The 27,567-nt window shown below is 39.1% G+C and overlaps 2 protein-coding genes across 2 annotated transcripts in view; one reads left to right on the forward strand and one right to left on the reverse strand.

Annotated features, from left to right (window-relative positions):
• sema3c (sema domain, immunoglobulin domain (Ig), short basic domain, secreted, (semaphorin) 3C) overlaps window positions 1-5,061 on the forward strand; it is a 49,320-nt gene extending 44,259 nt beyond the window's left edge. The window contains exons 15-18 of the mRNA XM_053508296.1: window positions 1,862-2,019; window positions 2,101-2,168; window positions 2,262-2,392; window positions 3,469-5,061. Coding sequence (XP_053364271.1) covers window positions 1,862-2,019; window positions 2,101-2,168; window positions 2,262-2,392; window positions 3,469-3,843 — 732 coding nt within the window. The 3' untranslated portion in view covers window positions 3,844-5,061. The remainder of the gene's footprint in view (window positions 1-1,861; window positions 2,020-2,100; window positions 2,169-2,261; window positions 2,393-3,468) is intronic.
• A 5,227-nt stretch (window positions 5,062-10,288) lies between these two features.
• On the reverse strand, window positions 10,289-26,212 carry cd36 (CD36 molecule (thrombospondin receptor)). Its single transcript, XM_053508608.1, has 12 exons — window positions 25,871-26,212; window positions 22,278-22,435; window positions 19,585-19,729; window positions 17,761-17,907; window positions 17,502-17,593; window positions 16,761-16,810; window positions 16,519-16,588; window positions 14,378-14,562; window positions 12,736-12,854; window positions 12,179-12,252; window positions 11,445-11,499; window positions 10,289-11,233 (listed from the first exon to the last, which is right to left on the reverse strand). Exons 1-12 carry the CDS (start codon window positions 25,985-25,987, stop codon window positions 11,057-11,059), a joined length of 1,389 nt encoding a protein of 462 aa, XP_053364583.1. The 5' UTR covers window positions 25,988-26,212; the 3' UTR covers window positions 10,289-11,056.
• Between the last annotated feature and the right edge of the window lie 1,355 nt (window positions 26,213-27,567).

The raw sequence follows: 27,567 nt of genomic DNA on the forward strand, positions 1-27,567 counted from the left end.
GACTTTAGTGTGAAAGAGGCATTCAGAGTCACCCACTGCTCCCAGTCCACCTTTGCTAAACAAAGCTGTGGCATTGCCTGACTTCCTCCTCCTGAGATGCTGAATAGTTTTCTACAACCTCATTGAGGCCAACCAAATGCTGGTTTCCATGGCTTCTCCAAACCTTTCCCACATAACAGATTTTGCAACTGCCACAGCCTTTTTTTTCTGCTAGTACCCCTCAGCTGAAACTGAAGTTTCTTGAGCCAGCTAAACTCAAAAAAAACATCCGTCAACCTGGCAGCTTCTCTTCACCTCTGGTTTCCACCAGTGGATTGCAGACCATGACAGGCACCAACAAGCTTTTGACCACAATTACGTGCAGCTGCTTCCACAATAGATGTCTTGAGCAGAATTCATTTGGATTCCATGTCCCCTAACTCCTCTGGGATGCAGGAAAAACTCTCTCAGACATGGCAATTTAAATCACTTTGGAAGTAAGTCCTTCACCAGCTGTTCCCAGCAAACCTCCACAACTCATTTGGGTCTGCCCGGCTCTCTCTGCTGCCATCTGATCCAACACCAGATGGTAATCAGTTGACAGTTGCCCTTCTCTTCAAGTAAGTGTCCAAAACTTAAGACTCTCTAAGAAGGCAGATCACTCTACACTGCTGTTGGGTACGTAAACTGCAACTCCAAGCCACATTGAGGCAACCCTCTGATCTACTGGGACAAACTCCAACTGGGCTGCAGCCAGGCAGGCCCTTGTGAGTATCCCCACACCCGCCTGGTGCCTCACACACCGAGCAACTCCTGAGTAGGAGAAAGACCTCCACTTATCAAGGATTTAGGTTCCAGAGCTTCCAATGCTATGTGTTGAAGAGAGACTGACTGTATGCACACCCCCCTTGAAAAGTTTGGAAACACTTTGTCTCCATGGTCTTTTCTTGGTTTTTTATTTCTTTCTAAACTGTAAAACAACACTGAAGGCGTTTATCCAAAACACACAATAATCTCCTCTGAACAGTTGATATTGAGATGTATATCTGCTCCTTCTGCTCTGTAAAGCTTCATAACGGCTCTAATCTGAGGTGCTGGTTGTTAATTGGTGATTTCTGAGGCTGGTGACTCTAAATGAACGTCTCCTCTGCAGCAGAGCTCAGTTTTGGTCTTGTTTTCCTGGGAAGGTCTTCATGAGAGACAGTTTCATCATGGAGCTTGATGGGTTTTACAAACGCTCTCGACACAATACTGTTCTTGTAGGAACTGTTCCAGAACATCTGACCTCTGTGTCTTAAAATAACAACTGATGGTTGTTGTTACTTAATTATCTAATGCCATGTGTGTTATTTCATAGTTTTTAATCCAATAGTTATAAATGTAGAAAATTATATCTAAGCTTGTGTCCAAAGTTTTGACTGGTACTGTAGTTGGTATTTCCCCCGAGTGATGTTACTGTATGTTCCATGAGCCAAGTTTCCACTGCTGAGGAACGAGATGCCGATACCTCCCTGTCACTCTCCTGCCACCTAGTGGTTATAATACAGGGAATAAATAAATAAATTAATAATATTTTAAATGACTGGATGGATTAATTCTAATAAAATTCCTGATTTAAAATTGATTTAGCAAATGAATTTAGTTTAGTTTTAGAGTTAAAGCATGGACTAAAGGATGAATGAATTATGTGGTGTATGTGTGAACGGCTCTTTCTGGGAATGACTAAATGAACAAGTGAGTGCATTATTTTGGGAAATTATTGGATCGTGTGATGTGAATTGTGAATGAATGGATGAAGGATTCAGGACGGAATGAGAGTGAATGGAGGTTTTTATTAAATGCATACACCTTGAATGTGTGTGTGTGTGTGTGTGTGTTACAGCAACAGCTGTACGTGAGTTCAGAGTATGGTGTATCCCAGGTGTCCCTGCACCGTTGCCATGCCTACGGCTCAGCGTGCGCAGATTGCTGTTTGGCCCGAGACCCGTACTGCGCCTGGGACGGGCGGAGCTGTTCTCCTTTCTACCCAACAGGAAAGAGGTGCGCGCACGCACACACACACACACACACACAGTTTTAATCAGTGTGTGTAAGTAATTTGGGATCTGGTTGTGGTTCCAGGAGGAGCAGGAGGCAGGACATCATGCACGGAAATCCACTCACACAGTGTCGAGGCTTCAACCTGAAAGGTGCTATTACTTTCGTTTCACAACAATACACACTGACTCATTACACACTTTGTTCCTAAATCGTGTGTGTGCGTGTGTGTGTGTGTGTTGCAGCTTACAGGAATGCAGTAGAGATGTCTCAGTATGGAGTGAAGCACAACACCACGTTTCTCGAATGTTCACCAAAATCACCACAAGCCTCCGTGCAGTGGCTCATCCAGAGACAGAACGACCGCAGGAAAGAGGTGTGCACACACGCGCACACACACACACACACACGCGCGCGCGCGGTTGCAGCACACTCTACTAAGTACTGTGATGTCTCTGATATACTGTACGTGTCCTGACAGTGATGCAGTGATTATATATCTGTCACTGAGTCATCACTGCTCCTTCTCTTAGACAATCAGATTCATTCTGAAGGACAGTTGAGATTTAACTGGAGTTTGATGGAGTGTTTGCAAAAAGCTGAAAATAATGAAAGGTTAAAAAATAAAAGGCAAGAGGTAAGGAAACGTAAATAGAAATAAAAGTAGAAAGGGCTGGGGAAGGAGGAATGAAAGAAGGAATGAAAGAATCAAAGGAAAAAAGAAAGAAAGTAACTAAAAGAAATAAAAGGAGAAAAAAGGGTACAAATTAAAATGATTTTAGGAAAAAGAATGAAAGAAGGAAAACAAATACAAAAAAAAAATTAAACAAAGTCTCTACAAAAAGTAGAGAAACAAGGAAAGTGTTTTTTAACAACAAACAACAGGAAAAGACAAAAAGATAAAGAAGGAAGAAAGAAAAAAAACAAAAGAAAGCGGGGCAATTAAAAGAAATTACAGACAGAAAAACATTAAGTGATTTTCAAAAAAAACAAAAGAAAGAAAGAAAAGGTACGAAAGAAAAAGAAACTAAGAATAAGGTGACAAGAAATTAATGGGAAAATAACAAACAAACAAACACACACACACAAGGAGGAGAAGAAGAAACCACAGGCTGCTTTACTGCATAAAGTACGTTAGCCAAAACAGTAAGTTAGCGCTTTTACAGTGAAGTGAAATTCCCCTGAGATCAGGAACACATGTTCAACATCAAACACACACACACACCCTGAGGCTCCATAAGCTAATATTAGCGTTCAAGCTAACAACTGGCAATAAGAAAATTACTGAGTGTTAGCAAACAACTTGCTAATAGAGTTGTTAGTAGCTTGTAAAAATGTAACACGATACACACACACACACACAGACACACACAGACACACAACCTCTTGCTTTGTAAACTGCCTCTTGACTCCTTCTCTTGGTGTGTGTGTGTGTGTGTGTGTGTAATGCAGGTGAAGATGAGCGAGCGTGTGATAGCGACGGAGCATGGCCTCTTGATCCGCTCGGTGCAGCTCTCCGACGAGGGTCTGTACCACTGCATAGCCACGGAGAACGGCTTCAAGCGGACGCTCTCCAAGATCCGGCTTAACGTGCTGAGCGAGGCGCTACTGAGCGCGCTTGGTGACAAGCGCTCGTCACTGTGGAAACCCAAAGCGCTGGCGTCGGCCCTGGGCCCGTCGGAGACGCTCGCCATGCAGCAGTACTGCAAAGAACGCCAGCAGCTGCAGAGTTTCCGCCTGAATTCCCGAGGAGACCTGGGGAAACTTAAACCGCTGCTGGAGAACCACAAGAGCCGGAACCGCCGGAACCACAGACACGCTGAGTAGAGACAGGGGACAAACATGGAGTCCTGGGGCGATAAGGGCGGAGCTTAGGTTGAATTTAAACAGCCAATCAGAAATTACTGTATTCCATATTTATGAAAATTGAGTGACATTACGTGACAACGCTCAACAAGCGAATCGGAAGCTATGTTATGCTAAGCTAATCTAGGTTAGCATAGCGTTAAAGAATACAGGTTTTAATTACACCATGAAATACTTTCCCCTGTGCACGGCTGTTACTCAGAGAACCAGCTAAACACTAGCACTATCATTAACATGCTAAAACCTGGTTGGCTCTCGGAGTATTTCGCTTATTTTCATATTCAACTTGATTGGCTCTCATATATTTGTCAGTAGCTTGGTTGCTCCTAGCAGCAGCTTATGCTAGTTCACTGTTCGTTAAACTGTTTTATTTTGCAAATTAATCTGTTAAAAAATTGTCTGATCAAAACCAGGACCTGATAAATTAGCTAAGGTTGACTAGATGATGTGAGATATATTCATATTTTAAAGCTAATGAAATCCAAGAGCCACGTTTGCTAGCATGACATATTGTTTTGGAATTACGTTAGCTAGCATGCTAGTCATCTGCAGGTCAATAACTAAGTTTGCAATTAAGATAGCTAATAATTTATCACATAAGGAATATGATTAGCCATGTTTAATAGCAAAATAGCTAAATTACTGTTGGTTTAACAATTCTATGGTGTAATTAAAACCTCGCTAGTTGGCTAGTTAACATAATACTAGCTATTTCATAGCTATTTCATTAGCTATTTCATAATTAATGTTATTAAAATCAGTAGCTAGGTTTGCTCGCAATCAAGCTCATTATTTATATCCGCTCTGTAGCTAGCTAGTTAGCTAGCTAGTTTGGCAACGTTTCCCAGCCATCTAGCTAAAACATCACATGATGATTTCTTCAGTGATTGGACGAGCAAATTGAACGTGAGCTACGTTCTTCTCTGGTTGAGAGCTTCAGGACAGAAGGAACGGAGGACTGACGGGAAACGTGTTTTCCAAATGAAGCAGAAGGAAGGAGAGACGGATGAAGGAGTGCAGAAGAAACATTTAGAGGAGATTTAGGACTTGGAAAGAAAAGAAAGACTTTAAAACTTCTTCTCTAATAGGAACCTGATGTTCCTCGCTCCGGTTCTTCTGTACAGGAGCTTTTAACATGCATGACGTTACGCTGACCAGATGACTGTGACACACACACACACACACTAAGGCGCCGTAATGAACTACAGCATGTCTTAATGTTTTGTATTTATTTATTTGTTTAGTAATTAATCAGGAGGACAGGAAGAGCAAGTTTACCGGCAGCATGTACGAACAGTCGAAGTGGAGGAGAACAAAACTGAAAAGATTTTGTGGAGAGAGCAGAAAGTTTATTTTAAAAAATCAAGTTTAAATCCACAAACATGCGAATCATTAAACCAGGGTCTTGCAGGTAGTGTTTGCAAATTTGAGCCTGATTGGTCACAATAACACTTTACTTTGCTTATGAAAAAGTAAATAACTCATTAACATACTACCACCTGATTGGTTCTTATATGCTGTCAGACAGAGACACGCTCACCTGATTGACTAATTCGTGTTTTAGAACATAACTGGCTAATTTACACACTTGAATCTGATGGGTTTATTTATTCTATCTAGATCCTGATTGGCTGATTTACATATAAAACTGCATATAGCTTATTTCTATACTAGAACTTGATTGGCGAATCTGTTTACTAGAACCTATGTAGATTAAAGACCTATCTGTATGGTACTTAGTAACCTAGTAACCCAGTTTAAGGATCTATCAGATGGAAACGTCAAAGCACTTTTGTAAGTCAGTCTGAATAAGAGTGTCTGCCAAACGCACAAAAGTAAACCTGATTGGTTCATTTACATACTAGAATCTGATTGGCACATTGACATACTGTATTAGATTCTGATTGGCTTATTTGCATACTAATTCTGGCCAATTTGCATACCATGACCTAATTGGCTCACTTGCATCCTAGAATATCACAGTGATATACTCACTTAATTATCTAATTTGCATACTAGAACCTGATTGGTTCTTATACCCTATGGCACAAGTAACACACTCATTTCATTGGCATACTAGAAGCAAATTTAACTGATTCGTACTTTGACCTGATTGGCTCATTTGCATATACTTAGACTGACTGGCTTATTTTTTATGCTAGAACCTGATTGTTGTATTTGCATACTTTGACCTGATTGCCTCACATGCATACTTAAACCTGCTGGCTCATTTAGACCCTGGTCTCATATTAGACCCTGTTTGTATACTAAACCCTAAACGGCTCTAATATTTTGTGATACTGAAACTCTGGAACCTGATTATGAAAAAGTAACGCTATCATTTACATATCAGGACACCTGATTGGCTCTTGTATTTTGTGACTCAGTAACACTCATTTACATACTAGAACCTGATTGGCTGGTACATTTAGTGAGGAAATGACTCCCCTGTCTGCTGTTTAATGTGAGCAGTGAGGCAAATGTGTGAGGAATAAAGCAATCCCTCACATTCTAATTCCACACACACACACACACACACACACACAGTCGTACAGGAGCTAGTTGTTTAGCTGAACAGAACGCATCACTCACTCTTTGTAAACTGCGCCTGCGAAGGGGGAATTCTGTGCAGATGATTTAAAGCTTTGAGAATCTGGAAGTGAAATGTGCTGGAGCGTCCAACGTAGATCCAGCTGTGTAACAGATGTTAGAGGAGAAAAGGGAGCAGGAGATTGATGATGCAAATGTTATTTTACTTTATCAGGGTGTGTTTTTTTAAAAAAACAACATTTGCTGTGTTAAAAGTTCAAATTAAAAAGAAAGAATAAACAGAACGATCACTTTCTCTAACAGTCTTGAAGAAACGCTCCCTGCTCCCACATCAACCCTGGTTGAAGGGGCGGGGCTTATGTTTGGTTTAACCAGCCAATCACGAACCTCATCACCACCAGCACAGTATTTACATAACGGTTATTAGCTTGCTAGTGAACTACACACCTTTTTTTAAGACTTAACTCCGAGTCAGGCTCAATGCTCGTGCGATGAGGCTAATGTTAGCTAGGCTAAAGAAGCAGCTGGCTAGCATTATATATCTTGCCAAGTAATATAAAAAGGAACATCAGCAAGACTGGCTTTGTGTGTGATTGGGCTTTTAATATTTTTTGGTTCATGCCCAGTGGTGTTCCAAAACGTGTGTGTGTGTGTGTGTGTGTGTGTGTGCGTGCATGGCTGCTCCCCATTTATACCTTAGAGTGTAAGTGAGGTGTACAGGTTTATTTAAAGCCCTGATGACGATGATGATGATGATGATGTGTGTAGTGCTCCTAAACAAGCGCACGCTGTTATTTTCCTCAGCCGGACTCAGGAGGTTTAATCCCACGACTAATTAACAATAAAAAAAAATCAATAAACACAATAAAACATTTGGTAATTTGATGACCGATGCATTTATATTAGTAAGCAGTTCAGTTCAACATCTACTGAAAAGTGTGTCTCTTTATGAGGCAAACAGACCAGGGTTCAAAGGTCAGACAGACAAATGGCAGATAAATAGGCACATAAAGGAAAGGATAGACAGACTGAGACGGATACAGAGAGACAGTTGGAAATACATTCGCCAGCAGAAAGACAGACAGACAGAAACAGAGAGATGGACATATACAGTAGATGTACCTGAGGACAGATTCAGAGAGACTAGAGTCAGACAGGTAGGCAAACAGAGAGACAGATAGAAAGACAGGCAGACATAAACAGATAAAGCCAGACAGATAGAAATAGAGACAGAATGACACACATGTTGTTAGACTGATGGAAAATTAGACACATAGACAGATGGACATGGACGGACAGATTATATAAGAGATAAGAGACAGAGAGGTAGGTATACAGACAGACAGATAGATGAAGATGGACAGACAGACAGACAGATGAGAGTAATACTGTAATCTATTTATCAGTGTTTAGACAGAGGTGTTGATCACATGACCAGCAGTCTTTGTTAGCAGTGTTAGCACTGACGCTGTAATTAAACTCCATGAGTAGAACCGGACACAGCGCTGAGGAGGGAAGCTGGTCTCCTGAGCCGACTGGGTGTGTGTGATAGTGTGTGTGTGTTGGGGGACGACGACACTAATGGACATTAATTGACACCTTTTGATTTCTTTCTCTCTGAGTTTCTGACACACTCTGCAGTTCCGCAGAGGATTGGTTTGTACGCCCGCGTCGTGGTTCTGTAGGAGTTCTGTCGAAGGAAAAGTGTTGTGATGTTTCTCCGATACTGTCGTATGTATATTACTATTTATTTAATGTTAACAGCCTGAATATCTGCAATAAAACTCAAGTCAAGTGAACACAGCGTGTTTTCTCTTCTTGGGTTCTTTTTATCATCATTATATATATAAATAAATAAATATATATATACAGTATACAGTACATCGTCTCATTTTGAAAAAAAAAAAAAAAAACCTCAGTGTTGTTCCAGTGTAATCTTAAATATAACACAGTGTCACATCAGCCATGAAAGCAGCAGAACTACGTTTCCCATCAGCCCCTGCACGGTACCTTAACCTTCATCACCTGGCTCAGGTATGTTTCCATCTTTAATAAAACACGATTCATAGGTTATTATGACTCTTAATTATTATTATTTTTTTTTTTTAGGTTTAATGCACAATACTCACAGAATAAACACTGTGCGTGTGGTGCTCTTATAGTAAAATCATTAATAGTGGACTGGACTGATATAGTGGAGTGTGATTAGTGTGATAGCCCAGGTGTTTTACCTGGTGTTTTCCTGAAGGTGTCAGAAGCTTTACATCTGACTCTGACACTGGAGACTCCTTCCATAAATATTTAGTAATGTCCCACTGGATTTGAGAAACATCTTCAAACATCTGCTTGTTATTAGCGGTGCGTTTGATGTACAAGTTGTTGCTTTGGAAACAATAATGTTTCAGAATGAGCTGCTGTTATAGAGAATTAATCAACACCTGAAAGCAACCTGAATGTAACTGTGTAATAATACTGTAGCGTTTTTACGCCGGAAAGGATGGTGGAGAGACGAGTGAGCTTATTTGCTGCCCAATGCAATGGCTGGGAGTACTTTATTAAGCACACAGCATGTAAGGCATGAGCAGCACCTTCACTCAGGAGCCTACATCCAATTCAGCCTTAGCAGGAATTGAAGCACATTTCACACGTCACACACCTCCACACACACAAACAGGGCCGAAGCCACTAACCAAAACACCTTTCCCCATCATGGTGAATACACCGACATCCCCGCAAGGCATGCTGGTCGTCAGCCGCCGCCCCGCCCACGCCACAATACGTTATGTACCGTGTCACTGTTAACTCTGCTGATAACTAGAGGTTGCCCATGGCTCCTCCAACCAACGTGAAGCTCTGCAGTCTGGTCCGGGGTTTTAGTAGTTATGAGCTTGGCCCTGACGTATCTGTTTTCACCTGTTAAGTTCACAGTATGACATAAAAGCCCATACTGATGCACAGAACACCTGTGTGCAAACAGCCATGGAACTGTACCATGGAAGATGGTGTCTCGCATCGTGGATCACATAATAATTTAACACTGGATTTGGTGTAGAGACTTCCATCTTGCTGCTCGGGTCAGGAATTCCCAAGAAAGTTAGGTTAATTATCTTCACAACTTAGTCATCGATAAAAATCACAATAACTAAATCAACCGTTGTAATATTTTAAGGAAGAAAGTGTTTGGGTGGGTTTGGATGGGTTTCTTAAGGACAGCAGGGCTAGAGAAGAGGATTTAAACTAAGAGGAAGATGAGAGAGATCAAGACCAGAAGGTGGCGGTGATGCAACCTAGTGCATGCCAACCACCAGTAAATACCAGGAAGAAGAAACAACCATGATTATCTTTGTAATAATAATATATGATTTAGCTTACACCAGTAGATGTTGAGTGTTGCTGGTTCTAAACATGTTCAGTAGGTGGCGGTGTTGTTCTAGAAGGAATGAGCTAGAGCTCCTGGATCATGATTTTTTTTTTCTAAAACTCCAACCTGAGCTGAACTGAGCAGGTGGAAACTACCTAAGATAAAGTTGCAAGCAACGATGATCGGGCCCAAGCACCCGCGCCATCGCCACCCGGGCGCACCAGAAAGATACAGTGGGCACAGTAGCCTCATGCATTTAAAGGGAAAATACCAATACCATTATACAGCAATATACAGTATAAGGAAGTTATTAACCGTTTTTCGTCCTGATGGCAGCAGATTCCAACCTGTGTGCTGATTTTTTTATGACTTTTTGAGCAAGTCGGCCCCAGGTGCTGGAAAAAAAAAATCCTTAAAATGACGACAAAGCGCCCTAAAAAAAACAATGAACAAACACAACAAAACACAAATAACTAAATATTTACGATGATTTTTTTTATTAGCACTAAGACTGTGTTTGTTTTTACATTCGTCTGTGTATTTGTCATTTATAAACTGAACTGAAATGTATTTTTATTTGAATATAATATTCATTCTGAAAAGTATTTATTAGTTACAGTACTGAATAAGCATCATAAATGCATACCATAAAAATACAGCATTAAAGGAAGCATTTATCTGAAATTCTGCCCCTTTCATTTTGCACTGGAGTTAAACGTAAGATCATAGCATGGGGTAAAGTGCACGGCTAAATCATCACACACTCGCGTCCGAAGACGCTCGTCTCAGTAACACAAATTACATTTCAACCAAATAAAGAAATAGCAGAATTAAAATACACAAATCAAACTTTATCGCTTTGTTGGGTTCAGGAGGAGAGCCTGATTAACGCCAAACTGGAAGCTCGAAAGCTTTCCTTAAAGGTTAGCAAAGTTAGACATTAGCCTCTTAGCTCCAGTGCAAACAAACTAACTAACAAAGAAAGGACATAACAAGTCCTGGATTATTTATGATTCACATCATTTTTGTGCTTGAACTTGAACCAAATCTTTAAATACAAAGTCAAAGTGTAAAGTATTTACCGAATTTGCATGTAGCATTAACGTACACATTTTCCTTAAAGATTGTCTGGACTGTGCAGCACCCCCTAGTGGTGTGGTGTGGTGCCGTACCATTTTCAGCAGCGTATGGTTTCCTGAGCTGAAGCGTTTGCTACAGTCCTGATGTTAATCAGAAACGATCTGTGTGTAAACTTGTTACGCACTACGCTGTAAACGATTTGCGATCCTGGCAATTCACTACACACACTCCGATCAGAGACAGCACGAACATCACCGCTCCGATCGAGATCAGAGAGATCTGCACGGTCTTTAGTGTGTCCATCCGGGAGAAGAGCTCCTTCTTCAATCTGAGTGCCGTTTCATCGTCGAGCTCAGCATTCTGAGACACACACACACACACACACACACACAGGCATGTACGTATCACACTAATGCTTACATGTGGTGGGATTTTAATACATAAAGACAGATCAACAAATAGATAGATAGATAGATAGATAGATAGATAGATAGATAGATAGATAGAGTGTATATAGGGTGTAAATAAAAGTAGAAAATGATTGTATTCCACTCTTCTGACTGTCACTGACCTCATCTAACCACACGATGGGAAAGATGGTCATCTCCTTCACTTTATTAAGGATCCTGAGACAGACAGATGTTCAGGTCAGTTATAAATATATGAGGGCTGTTCACATTAACACAGTAGGGCATGATTAATCTAGAAATTTTATCGTGTCAGTATATAAATTAATCATATGACCAAGTTTGACCGTAATGGCTTCCCATAATGTCAGCGCGGTTACCCGGCTGTGTGTGATAACGGCACATTTAACGCCGATAGTAAGACGACTGAGGAACATCACCAGGTGTTTCTTATAAAAAGCTTCTAGATGGAAGTTTGGATAAAACCAAAGTTGTGTGCCCGAGCTACCTTTCATAAGAACTATTTTTACAAGAATACACCAAATGTAATACACTGACAAACGCTGTAAAAGTGAGTCAGTTGGCAGAAGCTACTTTTATTACACTTACTGGAGATCACCGGACATCAGTACGGAACCAGAACGGAGCAAAAGAAATATATTTTGCAGACGCATGCTTTTAATTTAACATTCGTTAATGTTTATGGTATTATAAATCTGTATAATCTGTTACCCAGTTTGTTCTGTGTTTCTTTATTCCAACTTTGCACATATAATACAAGTAAATCTGAGTATTTTAAAATTGTGATTAATTGTGAATAATCACAGTCTATTACTTAGACTAAATTTGTTTTTATCAGTTGACAGCAGCAAAAAACTGGTTATGTTGTTAAACGTACTTGATGACCTTTGACGGCCCGTACATCATGTTGATCTGAAGGCGTTTGGCGAACTTCAGTGTGAAGCCTGTGATCTGAGACACACAGAACAGTTCAACACAAGTGAAAGTAAACTACTAAACTAAGCAAAGAAACACAAACTAACACAAACCATCCTACAGAGTAAAAGTTTACCCAAACTCGCAAATAAAAAATAACTCGGCAAGCAAACGCAAATCAGCAAGCGAAAGTAGACTAGCAGGCAGACGTTAACCTAGCAATTAGCAAGTGGAAGCAACCTTACAAAATAAAAGGTTAACTAAACAGAAAAAAAATAACTCAAAACCAATAACAAGCTAACTCAGCTACCAAATGCAAACAAGCAATGTGAAAACTGCACGAAATAAAAAGCTTATCTAGAAAGCAAACACAAATGCACAAGACAAAGACTAACCTTACAAACAAAGACAAACTACACTTCACCCCATCTAAAGACCTAAGCTAATTCTCTATTGCTCTGAGTAGGGGTGAAGGACACGACTCCTGGCCTGATTAAATGTTCTAGCAAGAACGTTTACCGGTTCCACATCCAGGAAGGTATAGTGTGTGTCAGGGTCCGGGTTTAGACCATCAACATTCTCCAGCAGGTCCTTACTGCTGTAGAGGAAATGTGGGAGGGAAATGAGCACAGGGAAACCTGAAACACACACACACACACACACACACACACATACATCACTACATCAATTTGAAATAGTTTGTAGCCACAAATTCAAAATTCAGACATTGTGTAACATGCAGGTGTTTATGCAGGTGATGGTGTCTGTTTTTAGGTAGTAATTCAGTGGAGAAACACTCATGTAGTGAAGGAAAGCTAACCTAGCGAACAAACAAAACATTATTAAAACTTACCCACATATAAAAAAAATAACATCGTAAGAAAAAACTAGCAAGAACAAACGCTAAGCAGTGTTTTGTGCTAAAATTGCCCCTCCCACACACCCCAGAACCCCCCCCCCCCACACACACACACATGTTATTGATATAAAATATTATATTACAACACAATTTATATATTAATATATGGTCTAGTCACATAACAGAATTTGTGAATGTTAAAGAAAAAATGGCATCGCAAAACTGCCTTTATAAACTGATGCATTTATTCTGATCTGATCTCTCTGAATTCATATGACTAAAATATTTATGATTTTTTATAAAGTATGTGTTTATGCAATAGTTTTCATGTACATCATGTATTTCTTATTTGTATTTTATAATAATGATAATAATAATAATAATAATAATAATAATAAATTATAATAATAAAAATGGTTCATGCCATTTTCACTTTTTTCACTTTTCACATATAATACACAATGATTATAACATTTATTTACTTTATTTATTCAGTTTAAACTATTTATATTACATGACAAACCCCTACAAAATAAACGTGCAAAAAGTAATGTTATATGCCAATTTATTATTAATAGTCTCGATAGCTTTGATGGCACATGACATGGGCTCATTATAATAGGAGTGTAATATCTGATCATAATGAAGATCGAAATTAAACTATGTTGCAAGATTTGATGGTGATTATGTTTGGGGGCAATCGCTATCAAATATTATATTACAACATAATTTTATACCTTTATTATGATCAAATATTGTATTCCTATTACTGCTGTAAAACAGAAGACAAAAAGACAAACTGAAGGCCAAGGCTAAGCTAATACGTAGCAAATGGAGACTAAATTAACAAGCAAAAGCTACAAAAACGTCACCATACAAAAAGAAGTTACCTGGGGAGCAAATACTAGAAAACGTGAAACATCCTGTGAGAAACAAAAGCTTACCCAGATAGAGAATTTAAAGTTGTTACGAATCACAGTAAAAAATGCTAATTAACATAGCAACTAAGTGAAAAGATAGCAAAAACAAGCTAGCAAAGGTAAAATCTAGTAAAAGTACGACATTCCGTATGTTTGAAAAATGATCAATTTTCCCAGCTCACATGTTCTTCAGGACTTTTATTCCTGATCAGCTGTACATATTTACTGCTATTGTTTAACCTTCTTAGTATTCATCAGTCAGTGTATTTATTTACTTATTTGTTTTTTTCTCACAGTTTCTGTTGCTTTGCTAGTCATTTCCTGGATTTTTTTCATGGTCCTATTCAGATTGTGAAACACACACACACACACACACACACACCTTTGCACGCTTTGATGTCGAGCACGCCGGCTAAGGTGCAGTTCTTGGTGACTTCCTTGTTCGTGCAGTAGCACTGGTTGTCCGGATTGTCCACAGGGGCGGCAAAGGTTTGTGACGGCAGCACGTAGTGGTACACCTCGATCCCCTTCAAATCCACACTGCTGTGGAACTCGGCCGAGACCGACCTGAGACAACAAACACCGGGAGGAAGAGGAGGGGAACGGCAGAATGAGGGACAAATGAAGAGATGGACAAAAACGGGAAAATAAGGAAACACTTAAGGATTTACAGTTCTGCAAGAGTAAAAGGTTAAACACATTGTAGTCATGCAAAGTGAAGCTACACAATCAAATGTTATATCTTCTAGTTTATAGATAAAGATATATTATAGATATAGACATCAGAAGCGGTGGATCAGTGAGGTCTGCTACGCAGTGTTTAACATCATAAACCATCATAACATCATAAACACCTGAAAAGATTGGAGTGTTAAACCTAAACAAAATCAAACCATCAAGCAAAAGCTAAGCTAGCTAAATAACACAAAATAGTGAGTAAAAGCTTAGCTAGTGAGATAGTGAGAGATACAGACCCTAGCAAATAACACAAACTAACACGTGAAAGCTAACCAAGCAAATGAAAGAACACGAACTAGCAAAGTCATCTTAGAAGAAACAAAAAATATGCGTCAAATTAAACTAGCAACCAAAAACCTAGTAGCATAAACTAGCAAGTGAAATGAACTACTTGAACTTTACTACAAGAGCTAACCAAACAAATGAAAGCTGATTGACTAAACAGACATAAATTAGGAAGTGAAAAATAAATTAGCAAATTAATTCAAACAATATAGATTAACTGAGCAAACAAACAGCATCGCTCAGCTAAGCTAGCAAGCTAAAAAAAAAAACTAGCAAGTGAAAGCTGATTTAGCAAAACAAAAGCTTAACTACAACATACCCTAACAGCACACACACACACACACACACTGTGTAGGCAGGTGTCGACTGTACGGTATATAGTGCAAAAAACTTAGTGTAAAAGTTTCAAGAGCAAGGATGTCAGTATTTGGTGTGATGATGCTAAAACTGTTCAGTTTTTTTGCTAATTTTTACTGAGCGTAAAAACCACAAATAGTTCTCCTAAGTACTTTTGGGTTCTGTCTAAAAAGTAATTGCTATTATACCACTGTACATTAATAGTTATATGTAACTTTTCATTTTCATCAAAAATCAGACTTTTTACTTTTTATTTTTTATTTTTACGCAATAATGAAATTGTAAAATTAAAAAAATAAAATAAATTTTTACAACAAAGTGCCTAAGACTTTTGCACAGAACTGTGTATCAAGTTTCATTGGCAAGATGTAGCACAGAGAGTTGGTGAGACGTCAGCAGTTAGTCATAAAAGCCACCAGACGATGTTAGTCACTGAATCAAAGCTAATACTGCCTACTAAATTAAAATAAAAACATTTAAAATACCAACATTACCAAGTGGTTTCTGAAATTGAAATAAAAAAAAAATCCAAATGTATATTTCTCACAAATATACCTGCTGGCTGGTGGATCAATCTAGATACGACCCAGACGTCCAAATATAAAGCAATTATCATGGCCTGAGACCTGGTTCATACACTTATGTAAATGAAGATGTTTTAAGCTACGCAAGTCCAATTACGTTAAGGCAAGGTAGCTTCATGGTTAAGGCAGAGAACTGCGGATCAAAAGGTCCCAGGTTCAAACCCCAGAACCACCAAACTGCCGCTGTTGGGCCCCTGAGCAAGGCCCTAAACACTCAGCAGACGATGAAAAGATAAATGTTAGTCGCTCTGGATGTGGGCGCTACTGACCAGACATATGTGTGCTTTCTTCCAGACAATGTTTTTTCAGATGTTAGAGCCAGGTGCTGGATGTGCTGCTCTGAGGCTAACATGCTAAGTGCGCTAACAAAAGCTTAGCCACAAAACAAACAAACAAAGGCCGAACAAACAAAAGTTAAACCAGGAAATTAACAATCTCTAACAAACGAGAGCTAATTAATAATGAGAAAAAACACTAATTAACAAACAAAATGTCTAACGAAGCCGACGAAAGCTGCCCCGGTGAGTAAAACGCGCGAGTACTGGTTAATAAAACTCACCTGCAGATATCTGAGGAGAAGAAGTACAATGGCTTTTTCTTGTCCACGTACGGAGCGAAGGATGAGCCATCTGTTCACACACACACACACACACACAATCATAAAAGTGTGCACACTTAATAAATAATTGCTGGATTATGTTTGTTACTAGCCTCCCAGGCAGCGTTCCAAACCACACAGAGAAGGACCTGGAGCCCTGAGGTTTGGGACGCAGCCGTGAGTGCGAGAGAATAAAAGCTCACCTGTTCCATTGATCATATCACAGTAGGAATTCTTCCAGTAGGACAGAGACCTACAACACACACACACTTACTGTCAATCACCCTCACTCTTTAACTGCTGTTTATTGTTTATTTGTTTGTTTACTTCTCCTGCATGTGTCACGGCTGCAGTTGCTATGACAACAGTCCACCCAGTTCTGATCACTTCATTAATATGCAGGAAGGCAAACCAAACATCTGATGTGTCTGTCTGTCTGTATACCTCTCTGTCTGTCTGTCCACCTATAAGCTGTCTGTCTACTGTCTGCTGTCTTTGTCCATATGTCTAACATTCACATCTGACTGTCTGTCTGTATGTCAACCTTTCTGTCTGTCTGTCCATCCATTTGTCTCTCTGCATGTCTGTCAATCTGTCAGTCTGTCTTTATATCTGTCTGACCATTTACCCTTTTGTCTGTTAGCCTGTCTCTGTGTGCATACATATACTCTATCTATCTATCTATCTATCTATCTATCTATCTATCTATCTATCTATCTATCTATCTGTCTGTCTGTCTGTCTTTCAGTCTCTGTATCTGTCTGCGTTTTCATTTGTCTGTCTTTCTCTGCATGAATGATTTTGTCCACTAGGAGGCACTACAGTTCTGCTCTATCTGTAGCTTACGACACAAATACTAAACATTTCAACAATTCTAACATTGTGTGTGTGTGTGTGTGTGTGTGTGTGTGTGTGTGTGTGTGTGTGTGTAAAAACAGACTCACTGCTGGTATTGCCAGCTTTCGATGGTGGAGACTTTGCTGATGTCGTCTTTGCCTGTGAAGACGCTATAGGGGCCGTCGTAGGTTCCGTTATACTGATCACACAAACACATGTTATCTGAATAACACACTTGGGGACATGCTGTTATAGAAAAATAATCAACTTTATTTATCGGTACAGATTATTATTATTATTATTATTATTATTATTATTATTTCAATCTTCACTTAAACTGTATGAACATTGTGTAAAATCTTGTACCGGGTAAAACACGCCCAGTGTCGTTCTCAGCATGGGGTCGTGGTAGCCCCATAATATCTCCTTGACCGTTCTGTTCTGAAACAGAGACGAGCTGCTGAGGTTGATAATTATATTAGCCAATGAGTGATTTAGCAGACTGTAGACACCCTGAAAGAAAAAAAAATAAACCTTATGAGGACTAGTGCACATCACTCCACTGAGAAGCTTACCTGTGTCTGTAAAAGTCAGAAAAAATAACTGTAAAAAATTATGTTTTTCGTTGATCCGATCTGAATGAGAAGATCAAATGAGAAAAACAATAATGAAATATTTTATACACTAGCTGAAGTACACGTCGTTGACGGTTAAAGGGTTTGTAGAAACAGTTAAAAGGTTAAATCTAATAATGATCTGATTTGGGCCCGTATTCACAAAGCTTCTTAAGCCTAAAAGTTGCTCCTAGTGACGAAATTCTAAGAAAATTCTTAGAATTATGACATTTTCTTAGAATTTTCCTTTAAATTTAGGATTAAATCTTAGCCCTAAAAACAGGTATTTCAAGACCTTTGCAGAGGTCAGAGTTTTTTTTTTTATCAACCAATCACAGTCCTTGAATTGCTGCATCATCCTTAGCAACGGGGTCAACCACACCCCCTCACTAAGATAAAGGGTTTTGTACTTTTCTTACTCAGAGTTGCTCTAAGAAGTTTTCTAAATCACTTTTAGTCTAAGACTCCCAGCTAGGACATTTTAGTCTAAGATAGGAGCTCTCTGAGAGAATTCTAAGAAGCTTTGTGAATACGGGCCCTGATCTTTAATGTACTCAGTGATATTATTATTATTATTATTATTATTATAATTATTATTATTTGAGGTTGAAGCCCACGTCCATGTCTGTGTGTCTCTCTGTACAGCAGAACTCTCTGTCTAACTTATTAATACAAAGAAATCCCATTCTGTAAGGTTGAGTATCTTACGCCTTGTTTACACTAAGTTGTCCTTCTTTGGTGCTCAGACAAATACACTCCCTGTTCGGTAATCGGAGAGTGAATCACAGATGAGAAATGGAAAAAGTAGATAAAAGGATAAAGATGAAGTTTTGTCTTAAAACCACTCCAGCGTGTTAAAATTCACTTATACCACTTCAGCGCTGTTATTTCAGCCAAAGTGAAAATATGAACTAATCCCAGTAAAAATATTCACTTTATCTTTTCTAATTAATATCTATTGGTGCAGGTGTTTGTTTACATTGAGACAGGAGCGCATTAGTAGATTATTTTACAGTAGATTATTAAATCCAGCACATAACTGTTCATAACATCACTTTTACTCCACATTTACATTCACTGATGGTGCAGATTAAACTTCAGGTAGAGATCTAAGGACTGCAGGAGATTCAGTATATTCTGTCCAGACAGTTCTGTGTGATGCTGTGACTGACAGACACAAACAGAGAGAATTTTCCTGAGACTGGTTTCTGGTCTTCCAATGTATGAAAAGTAAAGATATCATTTAAAGAGTGAGTTCTAACCAATGTAGAGACAAATGCTTTCTTCTATTTATATACTGTAGATACACTGCTCAAATAAATTAAAGGAATGCTTTGGTAACACATCACATCTCAACAGGTAATAAATCATGCTGTATATATCTATACTGATATGGACTGGGTAATGTGTTAGGAATGAACATTGTTGTCAATGTTGCTCCCTAATTCACCTGTTGTCAATTACACCAAACGTAGCCAAAGCAGATTAACACCACCTCAGCTAGTTGACTGACGAGATTACTTACGCTATACTCTGACTATACTGTATATATAAGATCTTAAAAAAGGTAACATACAGCCACAGCGAGGTTCAGTGTGGTCACCACATCCTCCTCAGGTCCTATAGACAAGGCTCGCTCAAAGATGGCGCCGGACTCCAGTAGGAAGGACACAGTGTTGTTCTGGTAGAACGTCACATTCTTTTTGGGAATGTACCTCGTACTGAGGAAAGCAGGAACACATGAAAAGAAAGAGTTTAAATCCTAGTTACAAAATGATCAACATCATACTCCTTAACCCCTTCTCATTTAATTTATAGTACTGTGCAAAAGTCTTCAGACCCCGCCCCCCCCCTTATTTGTTCATATTAAATGAAATTAGATGAAATTATTAAATAAAAGAAAGTAGACTAATCACCACCTGTCATTGTCTGTCATTATCTGCACTCGTTTTTTACTGGTTCATGATTTAAGTTGGATGTTTTTTTTTAATGCTTGAATGATTTATAGGTTTAACAAATAAAAAACGTTCCTCTGAAGCCTCTTAGGTACAGGGACTGGAATGAAAATATCAATTTTTTTTTTATAAAAAAATATCGTTTGTCTTCTTTCGGCCAATCAGAACCCGCTCAGAGGCTCATCTGAGGAGTGCAATTAGACAAAAAATGGTTTTCATGCCCGATAACCAGTGAAATAAAAACTGTTCGTGACATCTGACTGAGACTTTTGAACCTGATTGAGGTTTATATAATGATAACCAGATCAGATTAGCGTTGTTATTAAACAATATCTGTACGGCGATGTGGGGTGTTCTAGCTTTTGATTACGACTGTAACAAACAGAAAGTGATTTGGAAAACTGCTTAGCTGCTCAGAAACATTTATGAAAGCAGTCTTCAGTGTCAGACAAAGATAAAAGGTTCCCTCTGACGTGTTTGAAAATGATTAATAAAACAGCAAGGATAAAATTAGAATTTGGCTGTAATTCTTTATATCAATTATATCAATTCTTTATATGTAATTCAGTTATATCACAGATAGATCAATTTACCTCATGATTTATCAACTTAGCATGTAGTGGTAAATTCTACGAATTATCTGCTATTAATTCACATTGGAAATGCAAAATGACCGTAGAAAAGAGACAACACGATCAGGAACATCAACTTTTACCACATATTAAACATGTTAAATTATTGAGTGTTAAATTATAAAACAATTCTTAATATTGCTAAAGTTAAAATTCATTTTGCTAGCATGTAGTTATTATTTATTTTATACAGGTGACTGTTAAAATACGACAAAATTTCCAGAAATATCAACATTTACCTAAGATAAGTTGGGAATTATTAAGAATTGTTTAAAAAATACAGTTAACAATACAGCTAAAACCTAACATGTAGCTTTTAATTCCTCTTTATATACAATGTAAAATTACAATTATGGTAGGAATGATACAAAATTATCAGAAATATCAACATTTACCACATATATGTTGTTATATTACGAAGAAAACACTTTTTGTAGCTAAAATTATGATTCCGCTAGCTACAGTAGCATATAGCTGTTAATTCCTCTAGTTTTTTTGCCTTAACAATTCAATAATGTCAAGGCAAAAAGCTATCAGAAGAATCAATATTTACCTGAGATGTGTTGGAAACTGTTAATAACTATTAAATAAATACATAATAAAAAAACAGCTAAAATATTCAATAAAAATGTATCTAGCTAACATAGCTAATCTTTTTTTTTTACACAAATATTGTAAGACCAGAATGACAAAACTATTAGGAATATAACATTTATATCAGATGTGTTGTTAAATTGCAAAGAAAACACTCTTTTAGACATACAGTAATTATGAGTCCTGTAGCTACAGTAGTATATAGCTGTAAATATCTAAATATTAAGAAAAAATACCAAATTTGGTTATTTACAACAAAAATAAGACAACACTTTCAGCGATATCAACATTGACCTCAGACATGTTGAAAAACTTCTAGATTTAAAAAGGTGGTTAAAGTTGTTCTGTAGTTGTTGTAAAATGTTTTGTGTTTTTAATTAAAACCCATTCAAACACAGATTACTATGTTACCAAGAAACCAATAGATCTTAAAACCTTTTACATCCTCCTGTTCAAAAGCTCTGACACTGGAGACTCCTTCCATCTGTTTAATAAACGCAGCATATGCAAGTGAACCGGCTGTTAGTATATAGTAATTATAACGTTTTAGATACATTTAGGCATTTGGCAGACGCTCTTATCAAGAGCGACTTACATTTTATCTCATTACACATCTGAGCAGTTGAGGGTTAAGGGCCTTGCTCAAGGGCCCAACAGTGGCAACTTGGTGGTTGTGGGGTTCGAACCTGGGATCTTCCGAACCGTAGTCCAATGCCTTAACCACTGAGCTACCCCTGACCCTGAGAACGAGAACAAGCTCTTTAATATAAACCTGCGATTTGCAGTATTGATAGTTTAAATAAAATCACGAAACACCTTCTGACCAATCAGATCTCCAGAATTCAACAGCAGTGAGACTGGGGGATGGGGAAGAACAAAGGGTGAACATTTGCCGTCGCTTGCATCAGACTGCTGTTGGATGAGCTCTGATTCTCTCCTTCTGTTCAGTACGGACATGTAAGAGATGATTCTCTGGGAGTGGTGTAACCGAGGCTGGTTTACTCTCTCATGCAGTGTCAGTGAGGAATATGAGCATTATTCTGATGAAAATGTTTTACTTTATACACTACGCTGGTCTCCAGCCTCACCTGTACGTGTACGGCCCTTTCTGGACGAGTTGAGGATTACTGCCGTTTAGCACATCGTTCGGGTTCTGCACGTCAAACAGAAAGAATTTCCTGTACACCGGGGCGCCGGCTGAGATCCAGTTCTCGTACGCCGTGGTTCCTTCTTCCAACACGGATTCCTGTGAAAGCACAGCGATATTAGAGCTTTGGCTTGTTTCAGGGGTTATTGTGCAGGAAAAAACAGAACCCGATGAGCTGAATCATTTATCTCAGACCAAGTGTTTAGCCAACTGTGATTCTGGGCTGTGTCCCAAACGCCAGGGTTTGACAGTGACCCACTTCCTAGCATCGCAGTAATAAGTAAAGATGAAAAACCTGAAAGGGTGTACGACAAATAGTAGTCATGGCGACACCTAGCCTTTTACCCTGATAGCTCAAGGGTCAAGGATATGCTGTACATACAGTAACATCGATACGTTTAATGTTTCTATTTTGTCACAATGTTATAAGAAAGTGCCGTCCTCTCTTACCATTAAAGAAGCAGTAAGTAATCTCTAACGCCCTATGCTTGTTGTGAGGCGAATTAAATTAAATCATATACACACCTAAAAAAATGTCTCAACTGCTTCCATTGAAACTACATAAGCACAATAAACACATTGTTTTTTTTTAAGATGGGGGGGGGGGGGGTGGTGTTGTAACTTTAGGGCCAGAAAAGAAAAAAAAATGAGTAGCATTACACTTCTATCATTTTTACGCATTGTGAATTATTGTAAGTTGTATGATTATTATGGTTATAGAAACATGTTTAAATATTATAAACATCCATAAAACTTATACGACGCAATATAATATAATATATATATATTATATAATAAGTACGCAAATACACACGCACACAATCTCTCCAGGACAGAGAATGACGCCACGTAAACGGTTTGCAATAAAACAATAAACAGATATGCGCTGATAATCACTGATATAAAACGCTGCAATATTCTGCGGAAATTATGGGATGTTCTGTAGATTAGAGGAATAACAGATAACCATGTGGTTCGCTGATGAAATAAAGAGTCAGGGGTTAAAACATATCAAGGGTTTCCAAAGAACTTAGCAGGTTAACTAACTTAGGATCATCATACAAGTTTTGTTTTTCATTTTAAACTGGATTTATTATATATGATTTTAGCTACATTCCTGCCTTTAAACTTTAGTAAATATATAACATAACTGTGACAGAGGTGAAGTATTTTTTTAAATCGCAAAACAAATAACCATGGCGCGGTGGTGTAGTGGTTAGCACTGTCATCTTTACCTCCAGGGTCCGGGTTCGATTCCCGTGTGTATGGAGTTTGCATGTTCCCCGGGTATTCTGGTTTCCTTCCACAGTTCAAAGACATGCAGATTAGGACAACTGTCGTTCCCAAATTGCCCGTAGTGTGTGAATGAGTGTGTTTGTGCCCTGTGATGGATTGGCACCCTGTACAGGGTCTATCCTGCCTGGGTAAAGTCACGCACAGGATAAAGTTCACAATTTTTTTTTGCACTTGTATACCCACACTAAGTTAATTAACAGTACACTTAAATGCAACATTTTCAGAGGTTTTTCAGGCTCGGTTTGTTTACCAGACTGTATGAAATCATGACTGGTGGCAGCACTGAAATGGTCATAATGATGGATGCAGAGTGCAAAAAATAAGTCTTCATTCCTTTTTAAATTTCTATATGTTCCAGGTTCACCATTTATTATTTGTATCATTATTTCATTATTATTATCATGTTTTTTAGTCCTCTACATTAATTGTATTTTTATCTGGGATTAAATTTAAAGTGGGTGTGGCTTTACTCCAGTAAGCATTTCACTTTTTTTTTTGTTGCATGTTGTGTTTTTTTTTTTTGAACCCTTAAAAACATAAATAAAAAAAAAAAAAAACCACCGGACAAGTAGAAATGTAGTTAACAGTTAACACTTTTTGAGCTCTCTGCAGCATTTTTTATAAGTTCAGTTGGTTTGGAAAATGCTCGTACGTTCTCTATTGAACAGTAGTTTAAAAGTGATCTTCGTTTATGATTTTTTTCCCCAAACACATTTCTTCTTCTACTGTATGTAATAAATGTCGCCCACCGTAGTTCCACTTATTACTCAAAGCTATATTACACAACCAAATCACGAAGCTATATTATATACCACACAGCTTTATAACATAGCTATACATTATATAACTCAAAGCTAAATAACGACAGTTTTCAGTAAAGCGATCACTCAGGACTCTTTTTGAATTGTGTCCATCCATTCATCTCTAAACCTCTGCAGTCCAACTAGGGACCATGAGAGCCATTGAAGGCCATCGTACGTATTTAATTCAATTCAATTTAGTTTATTTATATGGCACTTTTAACAATAGTCGCTGTCGCAAAGCAGCTTTACAAACTCAAAAGAAAATTACGAAGATGAGTATGAAATGTGTAAGACATTTATATAAATCAAAATTATCAGATTTTCCCTAATGTACAATGCTGAGGGAAAAACTCCCTAAGTTGGTAATAGGAAGAAACCTTAAGAGGAACCAGACTCTACAGGGAACCCATCCTCATCTGGGTGATAACTGAGAGCCGGGATTGATCTCCGGCTGCAGACTGTCCAGACCAATCGGGACCGTCATTTATTCCTATTTTTACAAGTGTGGTAGTACCTCCGGTCAACATTCACACACTACGGGCAATCTGGGAACGCCAGTTAGCCTAATCTTTGGACAGTGGGAGGAAACTGGAGTACCCTGAGGAAACCCACCTAGCATGCACACAGACCCCGAGGCGGGAATCGAATAAACTGGATCCTGAAGGTGCGAGACCAAAGTGTTAACCACTAAGTCACCGTGCCGTCTTTGAGTTTTGTAGAGCACAAAATGATTACTTTATAAACCTAGCAGATATGAGCATGGTGTTATCACTCACTCACTCACTCACTCACTCAACATCTATACCGCGTTATCCAGTATATAGGGTCAGGGGGCCTGGAGCCTATCCCAGAAGACTTAGGACACGAGCAGGAGTACACCTTGGACATGTCCCAATCCACACACATATTTACACACTGGGGCAATTTGGGAATGGACTGCAGAAGAAAACCGGAGTGCCCGGAGGAAACCCACCAAGCACGGGGAAAACACGCGAACTCCACGCACACATACCCCGAGGCGGGACTCGAACCCTGACCCTTGAGGTGCAAGGTTATTACAGTGCTAACCACTACGGCACCGCGCATGATGTTATAGAGGCTGTAATCAAAATCAACAATAACTCTAAATAAAAGAGAAGGTTGTTACTATTAGCTGGATGTTTAAAATATATATATATATATATATAAAAAAAAAGCAAACTACAGTATAAATGTCTGTGCAAATCAATGCATTTTCTGTAAGGAGGGACCTAGAGTGTGTGTTTCATTCCCATACCACCCTGCCCTATCACACGTGTCAGAGGGGTCACTAGGACACTGACACCGGCACCACACACACACACACACACACACGGCTTCATCCTCCTGCGCACAGATCCTCTCCCTATTATTATTATGATGTATGTTTAAGCGTTAACAAGCTGTAAAATCTGACCTTTTTGACGGTGCTCTCGATCAGATAGTCGCCCAGTGGGATGAGGATGACACCGATCAGGCACATCACCGCACCGATGACGCTCCCCGCGATCAAGCAGCACTTCAGTCTGTTCATGATCAGGGAGGAAGGACTGAGAACGGGGCGCGCGAGCGGGGTTCAGAGCGCGCGGACAGCTCGGTGCGGGGCGGAAGGACGCGCGCGCAGGAGAGAAGGAGAGAGAGAGAGAGAGTGTGTGTGAGAGTGTATGTGTGTGTTTGTGAGAGAGAGAGAGAGAGAGAGAGTGTGTGAGAGTGTATGTGTGTGTTTGTGAGAGAGAGAGAGAGAGAGAGAGAGAGTGTGTGAGAGTGTATGAGTGTGTGTGTGAGAGAGAGAGAGAGAGAGTGTGTGTGTGAGAGTGTATGAGTGTGTGAGAGAGAGAGTGTGTGTGTGTGTGTGTGTGTGTGTGAGAGAGAGAGAGAGAGAGTGTGTGTGAGAGAGAGAGAGAGAGAGAGAGAGTGTGTGTGAGAGAGAGAGAGAGAGAGAGTGTGTGTGAGAGAGAGAGAGAGAGAGAGTGTGTGTGAGAGTGTATGAGTGTGTGTGAGAGAGAGAGAGAGAGTGTGTGTGTGTGTGTGTGTGTGTGAGAGAGAGAGAGCGCGCACCGGATCAAACACCAGCGCTCTGATATGGTCCAAGGTTACCGACAGTGCGCGCGCACACACACACACACACACACACACCCTGGTCTCAGCCGCGCGCTATCAACAGCAGAGTGACGGAGACATCAGTGTGTGTGTGTGTGTGTGTGCGCAAGTGTGATGTTCTGAGGCAAGAACATCAGCTGAACACCTTCAAGACATAAAAAAGTGCTAAAAAAAAGACACTAATAATTAAACACTGACAATCAGACTTATCATGAAATTATAAGAATTATTGTAATATTATAATAATAATTATAATAACACCTATAATAATGATAATAATAAACATCAGCAAACACTTTAAGTTGAATGAGTCATGTGGTCAGGTGGTTAAGGCGTTTGGACTACAGTTCAGAAGGTTCCAGGTTCAAATCCCACCCCCACCATGTTGTCCCTGTTGGGCCCTTGAGCGAGGCCCTTAACCCCCTCAACTGCTCCGATTTATAATGAGATCAAAATGCCAGTCGCTCTGGATAAGGCCAAGTTCCTAAATGTAAATAAGTCATGAATTAACGCTTGTGTTGTTGTGATGTTGATATTACAGTATGTGATGATGAAGGGATAAACACCTGTAATGAAATTTAAAAAAGACATAAAGCGTGCAAAAGAAAGAAAATTCAACACTAATGATTCAATTCAATTTTATTTGTATAGCGCTTTTAACAATTGACATTGTCACAAAGCAGCTTTACACAATCAAAAGAATTATTTAAATGTGTATGAGATTCTGAATGTGTATGGAACAAAATGATCAGATCGTCCCTGATGAACAAGAATATTCAATTCTTTGTCACATGTACTTTACAGCACAGTGAAACATCTCCTTCACATATCCCAATTAGGAAACTGGGGTCAGAGAGCTTACGGCGCCCCTGGAGGGGATAGGGTTAAGGGCCTTGCTCAAGGACTCAACAGTGGCAACTTGGCAATGCCAGGGCTCGAACCCCAGACCTTCCTATCAGTAACCCACAGCCTTAACCGACTGAGCCAACACTGCCCCAGCCGAGGGTGACGGTG

The sequence above is a fragment of the Clarias gariepinus genome, chromosome 12, assembly GCF_024256425.1.
Source record: "Clarias gariepinus isolate MV-2021 ecotype Netherlands chromosome 12, CGAR_prim_01v2, whole genome shotgun sequence".
NCBI lineage: Eukaryota > Metazoa > Chordata > Actinopteri > Siluriformes > Clariidae > Clarias > Clarias gariepinus.

Coding starts and splice junctions, on each gene's coding strand:
- cd36 (XM_053508608.1), bottom strand. CDS start 25,987: ATGAACAGACTGAAGTGCTGCTTGATCGCGGGGAGCGTCATCGGTGCG. Junction 17,594..17,760: donor CACTGGGCGTGTTTTACCCG/GTACAAGATTTT, acceptor TTGTGTGATCAG/TATAACGGAACCTACGACGG. Junction 14,563..16,518: donor TTCTCCTCAGATATCTGCAG/GTGAGTTTTATT, acceptor TTGTTGTCTCAG/GTCGGTCTCGGCCGAGTTCC.